The sequence below is a fragment of the Mustelus asterias genome, chromosome 18, assembly GCF_964213995.1.
Source record: "Mustelus asterias chromosome 18, sMusAst1.hap1.1, whole genome shotgun sequence".
Taxonomy (NCBI): domain Eukaryota; kingdom Metazoa; phylum Chordata; class Chondrichthyes; order Carcharhiniformes; family Triakidae; genus Mustelus; species Mustelus asterias.
In genome coordinates this window covers 7018155-7031894 of record NC_135818.1, presented here as the reverse complement: position 1 = coordinate 7031894, position 13740 = coordinate 7018155, and the positions used below count along the sequence as shown (strand labels likewise).

The 13740-nt window shown below is 45.3% G+C and overlaps 1 protein-coding gene across 4 annotated transcripts in view; it reads left to right on the top strand.

Moving 5' to 3' along the window:
- fsip1 (fibrous sheath interacting protein 1) overlaps positions 1 to 13740 on the top strand; it is a 322079-nt gene that overhangs the window by 11954 nt on the left and 296385 nt on the right. For 3 of the 4 annotated variants that reach the window (XM_078233323.1, XM_078233324.1, XM_078233325.1), the window contains exons 4-5: positions 72 to 161; positions 1769 to 1938. In XM_078233323.1, the coding sequence (XP_078089449.1) occupies positions 72 to 161; positions 1769 to 1938 (260 nt within the window). Of the gene's footprint in view, positions 1 to 71; positions 162 to 1768; positions 1939 to 12406; positions 12482 to 13740 lie in introns of all 4 variants that reach the window. The other variant, XM_078233321.1, reaches the window with a different exon arrangement.

Genomic DNA, 13740 nt, shown 5'->3' with positions numbered 1-13740 from the left:
CGTACTTATCTGGCACAGTAATAGCAGAGAAAGCAATTAAGATAATGCAGGTTTTCTTTCCTTTCTCCCAGGAATTCTTTCTACTTCAACAGATTGTGAAGAGGACCCAGAGAATCACTTCTCTACTCCAGATCAAACTGAACCTTTGAGGATAGAGTCTGGTAGGAATTTTCTTGTTTCAGTGTTGGGGATGGAATATAATTTAACCCTCGCATGGGACAGCTCTTTAGCGTCAAGGACCACCCTCGTATGTAAAGCGTGTCGCTGGAATATTCTCGTTCCTTCTCTCCGCAACCCCCAGTTGCTGCAGCCTGCCTGCCTGGCCTTAGCTAGGTGAAGAAAACGTACCTCCTCTCTGAGGGTGTCTCGCCACTGAGGCACTGTCTTTCTTGCCTTGCAGCCTCAACAACGGCCACAGCTAGTGATGGCGCTACCGAGTTGCCTTCTCTCTGGTTGAAGCAGCAGCTCTGGGAGATGGGCCGCCCTCCTCAGTTGCACGGTCGTCCTGGAATTGCCCTGTTACTTGTCCACTGCCAGCAAATTGCCACCCCAGAGTCCCACTGCCCGCCGGGATTGGTTCCCATTTTTGGACCTGATGGCGGAGCTTCTTCAGTGGTGATAATATTCAGCCCTAAATATTGTTGATACTTTACCGTTTTACTTTAAATGATCTTTGAATGGAATCATGGAATAGAATCCCTACAGTGCAGAGGGAGGCCATTCAGCTCATCGAGCCTGCCGCCACTCTCTGACAGAAAATCCCACCTGGGCCCTATCCCGGTAACCCCACATATTAACCCAGTCAATCCACCTAACCTGCACATCTTGGGACAGCAAGGGGCAATTTATCATAGTCAATCCACCTAACCTGTACAGGGTTAGGTAGATTGGTGCTAGTTCCAATTGCCTGTGTTTGGCCCATATCCCTCTAATCTTTTCCCATCCATGTGTTATCCAAATGCTTTTTAAATGTTGCTATTGAACCTGCCACAACCACTTTCTCTGGCAGCTCATTTCATACACGCACCACCCTCTGCATGAAGAAGTTGCCCCTCAAATCCCTTTTAAATCTCCCCCCTCTCTCCTTAAACCTACGCCTTCTAGTTTCACCTGGGAAAAAGACTATGGGCGGGATTTTACGACCTCGCTGTGACTCCCATGGCGGGCGGGACGGTAAAATTCTGGTCTATGTGTGTTTATCCTATCGATGCTCCTCATGATTTTATACACCTCAATAATGTCACCCCTCATTTTCCCATGTTCCAAGGAATAAAGCCCTAGCCTGGCCAACCTCCCCCTATAACTCAGGCCCACTCGTCCATCCTTGGATAATTAAGTTTATTCAAGTTTAAAATTTATTTACTAGTGTCACAAGTAAACTTACATTAACACTGCAATGAAGTTACTGTGAAAATCCCCTAGTTGCCACACTCTGGCGCCTGTTCGGGTATACTGAGGGAGAATTTAGCATGGCCAATGCACCTAACCAGCACATCTTTTGGACTGTGAGAGGAAAGGGGAGCACCCGGAGGAAACCCACGCAGACACGGGGAGAACATGCAAACTCCACACAGACAGTGACCCAAGCTGGGAATTGAACCCGGGTCCCTGCCGCTGTGAGGCAGCAGTGCTAACCACTGTGCCGCCGTGCCATTAATCATTATTAAAATAAATTGATGTTACACAGATAGCAAATAAGACTACATTAATTTTAAAGTCCTAAGAAATGATTTTGTGACATAAAAGATTATCGTTTAATGAAAACTAGACAGTCCAAAGCAAGATGATTCGGGTCATAAACCTGAAGACCCCCAACTGGAAGAGGCGATCATGAAAATGAAAAAACTGGATAAGATTTTGGTGATGAAGCAGGAAAAAGAAAGGCAAGTGAAGAAGCAAGGAGAAGAGCTGAGGAAAAAGCTTTGGGAGGAACTTGAGGTAAAACAGCATCAAGGATTGCTTGTAATATTTCTGGTCCTTTTCCTATCTGTTCCCTTAATGACACGTATTAACCAATGGCTGCAATGTGCTAATGCCATTGAAGTTTTGAATGGAATCTTGTTTTAAATTACGTAGTTTCCCTTAACCTGGTGTTGTGAGTCTACTTACTGTGCCTACCCCAGTCCAACGCCGGCAACTCCACATGGTAATTTCCTTTGGCTGAGGTGACTCCCTCAAAAGGTTCCTGTGTCAAATGAAAAGCGATTATTCCGTCATGGTAACTCTTACATATTTATTGTGGAAACTCACTTTGTTCACTTTGAGCTGTTTGCTCGCAGGGGAACACTGCACTGAAGCCGCCACCTTTGTGCTTTCTCCAGGCTCTAGGGGCCAAGTGGCCTACTCCTGCTCCTAAATGTCTATGTTTCTATGAATGACTTTGAATTCCCAGGTGGTGCTGATAATTTTGCACATAGAATCCCTACAGTGCTGAAGGAGGCCATTCAGCCCATTGAGTCTGCACCGACTCTCTGATAGAGTATCTTACTCAGGCCCTATCCCCGTTACACCTTTACCATGGCCAATCCACCTAACCTGCACATCTCTGGACACTAAGGGGCAATTTAGCATGGTCAATCCACCTAACCTGCACATCTTTGGAGTTGAAATGATCAACTCTCAGATTTAGGGATTAAAGCTTCCCTCAATTCCTCGATCATTCAAATAACTAAGCTGTGGGAACATTGTTTCTGGGTTGGAAGCAGTCATTTGAAGAGCCAGTATCCCTGCCAGAAAGTTGTTTGCTAGTTTTTGGGATGTGGATTCTGCTGACACGGTGTGTTTATTGCCTTTCCGAGCTGCCTTGAGAAAGCAGTGTTGGCCTTTCCCATTGAACCGCTGCAATCTCTGTGATGATGTTAATTAGGCAAATGCAAGATTTTCACCCAGAGTTAATGAAGGAATAGTTGCATCTGACAGAATGAAAGGACAACAGGTGATTGAAGGTGATCGTTAAACTCTTGACACCAGTTAGTGAAGGAGAAGACCAGAAGTCAATCTTAATTCGGTTTTAGATGCATTTACAAACATTACAAATGTATAGCTCCACTCTACAAGCCACCCCTAGTGCAGGATTTAATCCAGAGCGCCATTCTTAACAGTGGGACCAGAATGGGGGTGCCACCTCTGCTTTTGTGTTGGAAGAGGGCACCCACAAGATTCAGATTAAAGGGTGAGTGGCAGGTCAGTGAAACCTGTGTGATTATGTGGCAGAGGTGGGTTTCCATTGGAGGATACCGCTGTTAACCTGGGCAGGGGCTTTGAAAAGCTCAGGAAGCTGTGAGTTCCACGGAATACATGTGAGCTTCCCGGGAATGGAGAACAGACCAGCATGATGCTGTGCCTGTGTTCGCAGACCAGTTGGATGCGTAAGAGAGTGGAATCCCTTGTGATTCACATCTGCTGCTGGCTGTTTCATAAGAACATAAGAACATAAGAAATAGGAGCAGGAGTAGGCCATCTAGCCCCTCGAGCCTGCCCCGCCATTCAATAAGATCATGGCTGATCTGACGTGGATCAGTACCACTTACCCGCCTGATCCCCATAACCCTTAATTCCCTTACCGATCAGGAATCCATCCATCCGCGCTTTAAACATATTCAGCGAGGTAGCCTCCACCACCTCAGTGGGCAGAGAATTCCAGAGATTCACCACCCTCTGGGAGAAGAAGTTCCTCCTCAACTCTGTCTTAAACCGACCCCCCTTTATTTTGAGGCTGTGTCCTCTAGTTTTAACTTCCTTACTAAGTGGAAAGAATCTCTCCGCCTCCACCCTATCCAGCCCCCGCATTATCTTATAAGTCTCCATAAGATCCCCCCTCATCCTTCTAAACTCCAACGAGTACAAACCCAATCTCCTCAGCCTCTCCTCATAATCCAAACCCCTCATCTCCGGTATCAACCTGGTGAACCTTCTCTGCACTCCCTCCAATGCCAATATATCCTTCCTCATATAAGGGGACCAATACTGCACACAGTATTCCAGCTGCGGCCTCACCAATGCCCTGTACAGGTGCATCAAGACATCCCTGCTTTTATATTCTATCCCCTTCGCAATATAGGCCAACATCCCATTTGCCTTCTTGATCACCTGTTGTACCTGCAGACTGGGCTTTTGCGTCTCATGCACAAGGACCCCCAGGTCCCTTTGCACGGTAGCATGTTTTAATTTGTTTCCATTGAGATAGTAATCCCATTTGTTATTATTTCCTCCAAAGTGTATAACCTCGCATTTCTCAACGTTATACTCCATTTGCCATATCCTCGCCCACTCACTCAGCCTGTCCAAATCTCTCTGCAGATCTTCTCCGTCCTCCACACGATTCACTTTTCCACTTATCTTTGTGTCGTCTGCAAACTTCGTTACCCTACACTCCGTCCCCTCCTCCAGATCATCTATATAAATGGTAAATGGTAAATTTCGAGGGAGCTCTAATGGTGACATGTGTACCTTACTCTAAGGGATTAAGTGATGGGCATGATCTTGTTTCTAGGTTGGAAGCAGTCATTTGAAGAACCAGTATCCCTGTCGGAATGTTTGTTGATTGCTAGTTCCTGGGATGTGGATTCTGCTGACACGGTGTGTTTATTGCCTTTCCGAGTTGCCTTGAGAAAGCAGTGTTGGCCTTTCCCATTGAACCGTTGTAATCCCTGTGATGTTAATTAGGCAGATGCAAGATTTTCACCCTGGCATTGCCTGTTGGACATCTGGAAGTGGTTTTTCTGTGCTCTGAATATGTGTTGATGTGCCAGTGGCCACCTACTCCGACGCCTTCCCTGGATAGCTGCCCTTTGACCAACTTTCTCCTCTGGTGTTCTCTGCTGCTGGCCTTGCATCCTTAGGTGTTGGCCCAAGAGAGCCCTCCATTGTCAAATCTTCTCTTCCTGGGTGGATGAGACCCATAGGTATTCCAAAAACTGAACTATGTGAAAAAGGCAGACAGTGATATGGGAACCTCTGTGTCTGGGATTTTCATCCACACAACTGCTGAGTAGTAAGACTTTCCTCCCATCATCAATACCTAGAACTCCAGCTACCCCGTACTAGCAACTACAAGTAGGTTTTTGGACGTGGCCAGTATGATGTTAGTGTACCTTTAAGTGTTTTGTGTTAAATTCATGTTCACAGCCTTAGGTGATGTCATTGTTGGGGAGGAGAAAAAAAAACTCTAGGCTGGTCAGGTGACAGGAGTTCGGTTTCAGTTTGGGAATTGGAGTATTAGCAGCATCAAACTGCCCTCCCTTTTTTCCCCTCTTTTGGAAGTTCTGCTGGTTAGCGGAAAGCAAGATCTGGTTTTCCTGAGGGGTGGAAATCTGCTGTTGTTCAGGGCTGGACCAGAGTCTCTCTAATGTTTTGGAAGCTGTTTTATCCTGAAACTGTTCGGAGTGAATCCAGAGAACTGCAGACTTCAACCAAAGGACTCAATTTCCACTATCACGTGAGCAGTAGACTTTGCTATATTGAACCTGTTTAAAGGGTTTTGTCTATGGCAAAGGTTTTGGTTTGATTGGAACATTAGATATCTTTGTTAAGGGTTATACATTATTGTGGTTGTTTTGTTTCTTTGTAATTGATAAAAGTTCTTGCTAATTTTCTTACTATACATGTTGTCTATATTCATAAATAAACTTTGTTTGATAAAAGCTCCCTAGTGGGTCACTTGAATCATACCTGAAGTGAAACACATCATGCTTATCCTGACCAAATTCAAGATGCAAAACTTATGATTCAGACGGGCTCCATAAAACACTGGAGTTTCTGACCTGAATCATAACACCAGTAACAATGTGCAAGTCATCCTCAAATTGCAACCCAGGCTCTTCTACCCTTCTCCTGTTACCTTTGATTTTGTTCCCATCAGCATTGACTTTCCAACATCACTGTGCGCCTTCTGCCTGTAATCCTTGAAGCTCCCTCATCACCACCATGGACCTTGTCATCGTAGAAGTGGGCATAATCCCCTCTGAGCCTCATGTCATCCGAGTTGGGAATCCCCTTCTGATCCAAGATCCTCTCTGCATCATCCTTAGAGTCTCCATTAGATCCCGCAGCCTGCCCTTCAAGACCTTTGAATATTCGTGCCTCAGACTGCCTTGTGCACCCCCCCCCCCCCTTTCCAAATTGGATTCCCACTGGGATTGTGAACGTTTTCACTGTCAGCCAGCACCCTAGTTTGACCCACCGAACCTAACTTTGGACAGCACTAGCCCTCCTGCCCCCTTTCGGACCCTCATTTGGTTTATCTTCATCAGTGACTGCCCCCACCATCCAATCCACACGCAAGATGCAAACCTTACCCACTACACATTTCCATGCCCCAACCTCACCTAATGTCCTCCCTCAAAGCCCCCTCCCAGTCCTCCATTCCCCTGCCCAAATCCCCAGCCACCCCACCTCGCCCTTGCCAAACCCGATGCTCCTCCCAAGCTGCCATTCATTCGCTCACTCCCCTCCCCAGTGCTGCAGAGTTCAACAAAGACAACCGCTCAGCTCAGACACAACTACATAGAGCCCACCAACTTTAAGTGAGGTTCCTGTTGGTCACTAACTTGATCTTAAAGGTAGGACTTAATTTCAAAAAGATTTAAGATAATGAGCATTGATGACATGTCAATACATTACCAGGGCAGCACGGTGACACAGTGGTTAGCACTGCTGCCTCACAGCACCACAGTGGTTAGCACTGCTGCCTCACAGCACCACAGTGGTTAGCACTGCTGCCTCACAGCACCACAGTGGTTGGCACTGCTGCTTCACAGCGCCAGGGACCCGGGTTCAATTCCGGCCTCGGGTCACTGTCTGTGTGGAGTTTGCACATTCTCCCCGTGTCTGCGTGGGTTTCCTCTGAGTGCTCCAGTTTCCTCCCACACTTCAAAGATGTGCGGTTAGGTTGATTGGCCATGTTAAATTGCCCATAGTGGCAGGGGGATTAGCAGGGTAAATATGTGTGGTTACAGGAATAGGGTCTGGATGGGATTGTTGTCAGTGCAGACTTGATGGGCCGAATGGCCGCCTCCTGCACTGTAGGGATTCGATGATTCAACTAGGAACCGGTCACAGGCTGGCCTGAAGGCCTGACCTGTCACTACCATGCCACAGACCTAATGGGTGGGATTTTCTGATCTTGTCCATTCCAGTCCCGCTGGCAGTGAGAATGGAGAATTTCACGCCCAACCAAAACTCCGTTCACTGCAGCGGCAGCGGAGAATCCCAGCCGCAGGCGAGGCTGGAGAATTTCAGCGAATGTTTCAGTCTGAACCTGCTGTCTTAATTGTGAAATTCCGGCTCCTGTGTAATTACGCACCCTGCCTGCCACATTTCCTGCTCCAAGTTCGTAGAATCATAGAATCCCTACGGTGCAGAAGGAAGCCATTCGGCCCATCGAGTCTGCACCAACCACAATCCCACCCAGGCCCTATTCCCGTAACCCTACATATCTACCCTGCTAATCCCCTAACATTAGGGTCAATTTAGCGTGGCCAATCCACCTAGCCCACACATCGTTGGACTGTGGGAGGAAACTGGAGCACCCGGAGGAAACCCACACAGACATGGGGAGAACATGTAAACTCCACACAGCCAGTGACCAGAGGCCGGAATTGAACCCGGGTCCCTGGTTCTATGAGGCAGCAGTGCTAACCACTGTGCCACCATGCCACCCATTCTTACTCTCAGTAAATTCAACCCCCTGTGTCATGAGGTGTCTCTTTATATGTACTCAAGTAATTCTATGAACGTCCGCCATCCGTATACACTTAACCTTTATTTATACAATTCACAGTAATGGTATTCCTGTGATATTGTTGCTCCTGTATTTGGTGTCAGATAGTTCTTGAAATTATTGTAGGTATTTCAGCAGAAGTCACATAACCCATTGCTTTAAATTGGGACTGTAATATTGTAGCTATCTTAATCTAAACTGCTTTTCAGTGCTGTTTTCCCACTGGAATCTGTGATTGTCTCATTAAACTTTTGGTTTTACCAGCAGATAGTAGTACCATTGATTTATTCCTAAAATCCCGACGTGCAGTAGGAGGCCCTTCGGCCCATCGTGTCTGCACCAACAACAATCCCACGCAGGTCCTAGCCCCATAACCTCACGTATTCACCCTGGTGCGACATGGTGGCACAGCGGTTAGCACTGCTGCTTCACAGCGCCAGGGACCCAGGTTCAATTCCTGACTTGAGTCACCGTGTGGAGTCTGCACATTCTCCCCATGTCTGCCTGGGTTTCCTCCGGGTGCTCCAGTTTCCTCCCACAGTCCAAAAGATGTGCTGGTTAGGTGCATTGGCCATGCTAAATTCTTCCCCCAGTGTACCCGAACAGGCGCCGGAGTGTGGCGACTTAGGGATTTTCACAGTAACTTCGTTGCAGTGTTAATATAAGGCTACTTGTGGACAATAATAAATAAACTTTAAAACTTTAAACTTTTGCTTAACCTCCCCGATACTAAGGGGCAATTTACCATGTCCAATCCACCTAACCCGCACATCTCTGGACTGTGGGAGGAACACAGTAAGAGTTTTAACAACATCAGGTTAAAGTCCAACAGGTTTATTTGGTAGCAAATGCCATTAGTATTTGCTACCAAATAAACCTGTTGGACTTTAACCCGGTGTTGTTAAAACTCTTACTGTGTTCACCCCAGTCCAACGTCGGCATCTCCACATCATGACTACTGTGGGAGGAAACCAGAGCACTCAGAGGAAACCCATGCAAACATTGGGAGAATGTGCAAACTCCACACACAGTCACCCAAGGCTAGCCTTGAACCTGGGTTCCTGGTGCTGTGAGGCAGCAGTGCTGATCACTGTTCCACCGTGCTGCTCTATTCTTATAGATTGTAGACTGAATTATTATCTGTTTTCTCATTACTTCTCTGTATTTTCTATATTGAACCAATCTGTTCTCCTTTTAATCTCTATTTCCTCTGTCGAAATTTGCCATCTCAGTTGTCATCAAGTCATACTGGTTTTCAGCATGGAAAGAGGCCCTTCGGCCCAACTTGTCCATGCCGCCCTTTTGTTTTTACCACTAAGCTAGCCCCATTTGCCTCCGTTTGGCCCATATCCCTCTGTACCCATCTTATCCATGTAACTGTCGCATTGCGTGCCTGTTCTTTCTATTGTGTTTACATCTAGGTTGAAACAATTAGATTGTGCAGTGGAAATTTAAATAAAATTAGAGTGACTTCCCTCAATGGGAGAGATTGGTTGGGAAGTTTGAGAAAGTTAATGAGAGCGGGAAAGTATTAGATAAAGAAAAGAATGTTTGGACATAGATCTGGAAAAGGTGAATCTGAATCTGGGCACTAACCTTCATTCCCATTCCCTTCTTGTACGATTCGAGTATAAACAGAATGTATTAAACAAGAAAATTATCAGATAAGCTTGGGAAAAGTCAAAAGAATTGCCGTGAAGCTGAAGTAAATGGGGAAAAAAACTGAAGTTGAATTGAAAGCAATAAGAAGTAGAAAGAAATTAATAACCTTGAAACCAAAGAAAAGGAAAAATGAATCCGGATTGTGTTCGTGGACCAGGTCAGTAACTCCAAGGTATATTATGAGGTTAGCCTAGACCTCAACTTCTTTAATTTTGGCATTAGGGTGAGCACAAGGTGTTTTGCTCGAAGTGTGATTCAAAGATTTTATGAAAATAAATCTTTTTAAGAACATGGTTAGAATATAACAAGAAGAATTAGCATAACTTTTACCAATTAAAGTACTTAAACATGACGAAGTATAAGTCTTAACAGCTAACTATCTCTATAGTTCCAATGTAAGCAACATCCCCATAGACATAGAATCCCTACAGTGCAGAAGGAGGCCATTCGGTTCATCGAGCCTGCACTGACAACAATCCCACCTAGCCTCTATCCCTGTAAACCCACGTATTTACCCTGCTAATCCCCTAAACTACACATCTTGGGACACTTAGGGGCAATTTAGCACGGCCAATCAACCTAACCCTCACATCTTTGGACCGTGGGAGGAAACCGGAGCATCTGGAGGAAACCCCTGCAGACATGGGGCGAATGTGCAAATTCCACACAGTCACCCAAGGTTGGAATTGGATCCGGGTCCCTGGCGCTGTGAGGCAGCAGTGCTAACCACTGTGCCGCCTCATAAATCCTACTTCAGAACCAACTAGTACCAAAAGCCGATTTACTCACATGGATGCTAGATTTCCAGTCTTTTAACCTCTCTAGACAATACAGAAAGACATCTGCTTTCTGACTCCCATATATCCTCAAAAGCAGAATTTCTAAGAAAGAGGCCTAGTTTCTGGAAGATTCCGGTCTCCAGACTTCAGAGACTCAGAGTGATTTCTTTCTACAGCTTCCAAAAAGCAACTGAGCTGGGTGTCTCTGTGAGCCTAGTTCCACCCATTCACCTGATATTACTGTCAATCAACTCCTACTCTGCAGAATCCCAGGGGAAAACACTAAAATAACTGAACAGCATTAGGCCAGATTAAAACAAACATTCAAGCAATTGGGGTCAATTATGCTGCTGCAGTAACAACAGGGCAGCTGGATGTAGACAAAATGGCACTGATAATAAAACAAATTGCAAAACAGATCCTGCACAAAAAACATGACCCAAATATATTTCTTAAAGGCACCGTATCGTCACAATGGAAGCAAGATACAAGTTTGGAAATTCAGCAACAAAACATATTAAAGTTTCCGACAAAGTTACGGGGTTTTGTAACTTTTAGGCGGGATTCTGACTTGGAGGAGTTTAGTCATAATCCCACAGATGGTAGCTTTGCACCATTGGCTCCTCAGCCAAGCACATACACCAGATGTCCAAACCTGCGGTTCCTCTCGTACTGAGCAGGATTACTATTGCAGCAACACTTCGTAATCATCAGTAGGGTAAAACTAACCTGTCTCACGATGGTCTAATCCCAGCTCATGTTCCCTATTGAAGGGTGAACAACCCATACTGAGGAGTGACGCACTATATGAAATAAATACAATTCAAGAAAATATCCAGGGGTAAATTGTCATTTTCAGTATCTAGCCAGTGGGCTTGGCACATTGGATCGTCCATCTGTTGTTGAACCTGCCTCGTTTTCATTTCATTATGGAATGAATGTCATGTGGGTTTGACCACGGATGAGCAATTTGCTCCCAATGCTTACTGGCTGAGTGGTGATGATGTGGAATAATGGAAACTTGTGATGATAAAACAATCAAAGAAGGAAAGGGAAAGAAAAATAAGAAATCAGGCCAATGTGAGGAGCTGAAAAAACCCAGAGACAATAGAAGACTAAAATAGGGATATGTTGGACTTCTATCTTGTTTGAATTTGTATCTTAAGCAGCAGATTACACAGACAAATACAGTTATAACAAGGCAGGATCAGATATTTATTGAGGCACCATACTCACAATTCCGGTATGAGTGTTACTCTACAGTGGTTCACTCATACTTGCATACAAATTTTACCTTTGATTACTAAATTCTGTGCATATTATCAATTAATCATAGTGAACCAAAGGCACAGGTGAGTGATATCAGAATAATGAACATGGACTCAGCAACATGGCTTCGCCCTTAATCCCATCCAGTCATCTTGTTACCATAGTTAAGTTTCCCTCTTAAATTCAGTCCATTCCCCATAAACACAAGTGGTCAGGTTGAGATATTCCAGACCAACACAGGTATGGATGGGTGACTTTCACACATTCTATCACCTTCCATATCTCTGGAGAAACACTTGCCTTAAGCCCTTTCCATGATACATAGTTTACAATCCATGCTCAGCATAAAGCTGTTTTAAGTCATTAAAAAATTTAAAGTTTTAAGGTTTATTTATTAGTGTCACAAGTAAGCTTACATTAACATTGCAATGAAGTTACTGTGAAAATCCCCTAGTCGCCACACTCCGGCGCCTGTTCGGGTACACTGAGGGTGAATTTAGCATAGCCAATGCACCTAACCAGCGTGTCTTTCGGACTGTGGGAAACCGGAGCACCCGGAGGAAATCCACACAGACACGGGGAGAACGTGCAAACTCCACACAGACAGTGACCCGAGGCAGGAATTGAACCTGGGTCCCTGGCGCTGTGAGGCCGCAGTGCTAACCACTGTACCACCGTGTAGAATCCCTACAGTATAGCAGGAGGCCAATTGGCCCATCAAGCCTGCACCGATAACAATCCCACACAGGCCCAATCCATGTAACGCCACATATTTACCCTGCTAATCTCCCTGACACTGCCCTATGTTGATCCCACAGACAGCCAAAGACATTAAGGTGTTAAGGTATTGTGGACTCTCATTCCCACATGATGGGCATATTAAAGTGTAGTGTAATGCCAGGCTTGTTCAGTCAGTACAGATTATGACAATATATGGTGCTCTTTTACTAAGCAATAAGTCCTGATCATTTGGTAGGAAAAGAGTGAGAAAGAGGCTCAGAAGAAAGCCAGCAGCAGGAATATGAACACCGGAATCTCTGTTGCAGATAAAGTAAGTTTTAGGAAAACAGTTTCTTGCAAAGTTTTTATTGCTGCTGCTAAGTACAAATAATTCACAATTAAACACCATCATTAATTATTTAATCTTTAATTCTTCTTCACTTGTTGAACCTTCAGATACAATTAGGATATCACCATTTTGTGTTGAGGGTGGTGGGGTATGGACATTGGCTTTTTAAGAATTGTGTACGGCAATCATACCGTCAGTTAGCGTGTAACTCTCAACTGATGACAGTGGTGTCATTCTGGAGATCAACACAGCAGTTAATGCCCTCTTTTAACCTCCTATATCTGACCATGTGTTCGGCAGCACGAAGGACTCTACCAGTGCTGGTTAATGGGATGATCGACCCCATTGGAGTTAGCCACTGATTTCTGCGGGCTGTTACTGCAATTATAGACGATGCTGTCCAGATGTAAAGTTGACAGGGAGTGGTGTAATGGGGGGGAGAGAGAGAGAGCAGCACAGAGGTGGCGGAATAGTTCTCATCAGGAGGCCATTTTTATCCAGAATGTTCGAGGAGCCATTCCCCATATCTGAATCCCAGCTCAGGACAGTGGGCTGGATTTTATGGAGCCTGCTGGAATGGGAAAGATGGTGAGCGAGCTCGAGAACCGTGTCGGAACCCCAGTGTCAGGAAAATGATTTTCAATTATATCAGCGGCAAGCTCCACCCCGATGCTATAGTTAAGGAAAGCCCACCAACACCTCTACTTTCTGAGGAGGCTAAGGAAATTCGGCATGTCCACCAACTTTTACAGATGCACCATAGAAAGCATTCTTTCTGGTTGTATCACAGCTTGGTATGGCTCCTGCTCTGCCCAAGACCGCAAGGAACTACAAAGGGTTGTGAACGTCACCCAATCCATAGCTCAAACCAGCCTCCCATCCATTGACTCTGTCTACACTTCCCGCTGCCTCGGGAAAAGCAGCCAGCATAATTAAGGACTCCACACACCCCGGACATTCTCTCTTCCACCTTCTTCCGTCAGGAAAAAGATACAAAAGTCTGAGGACACGTACCAACCGACTTGAGAACAGCTTCTTCCCTGCTGCCATCAGACTTTAGAATGGACCTACCTTGCATTAAGTTGATCTTTCTCTACACCCTAGCTATGACTGTAACACTACATTCTGCACTCTCTCCTTTCCTTCTCTATGAACGGTATGCTTTGTCTGTATAGCACGCAAGAAACAATACTTTTTACTGTGTACTAATACATGTGACAAATCAAATAGTATAAACACCA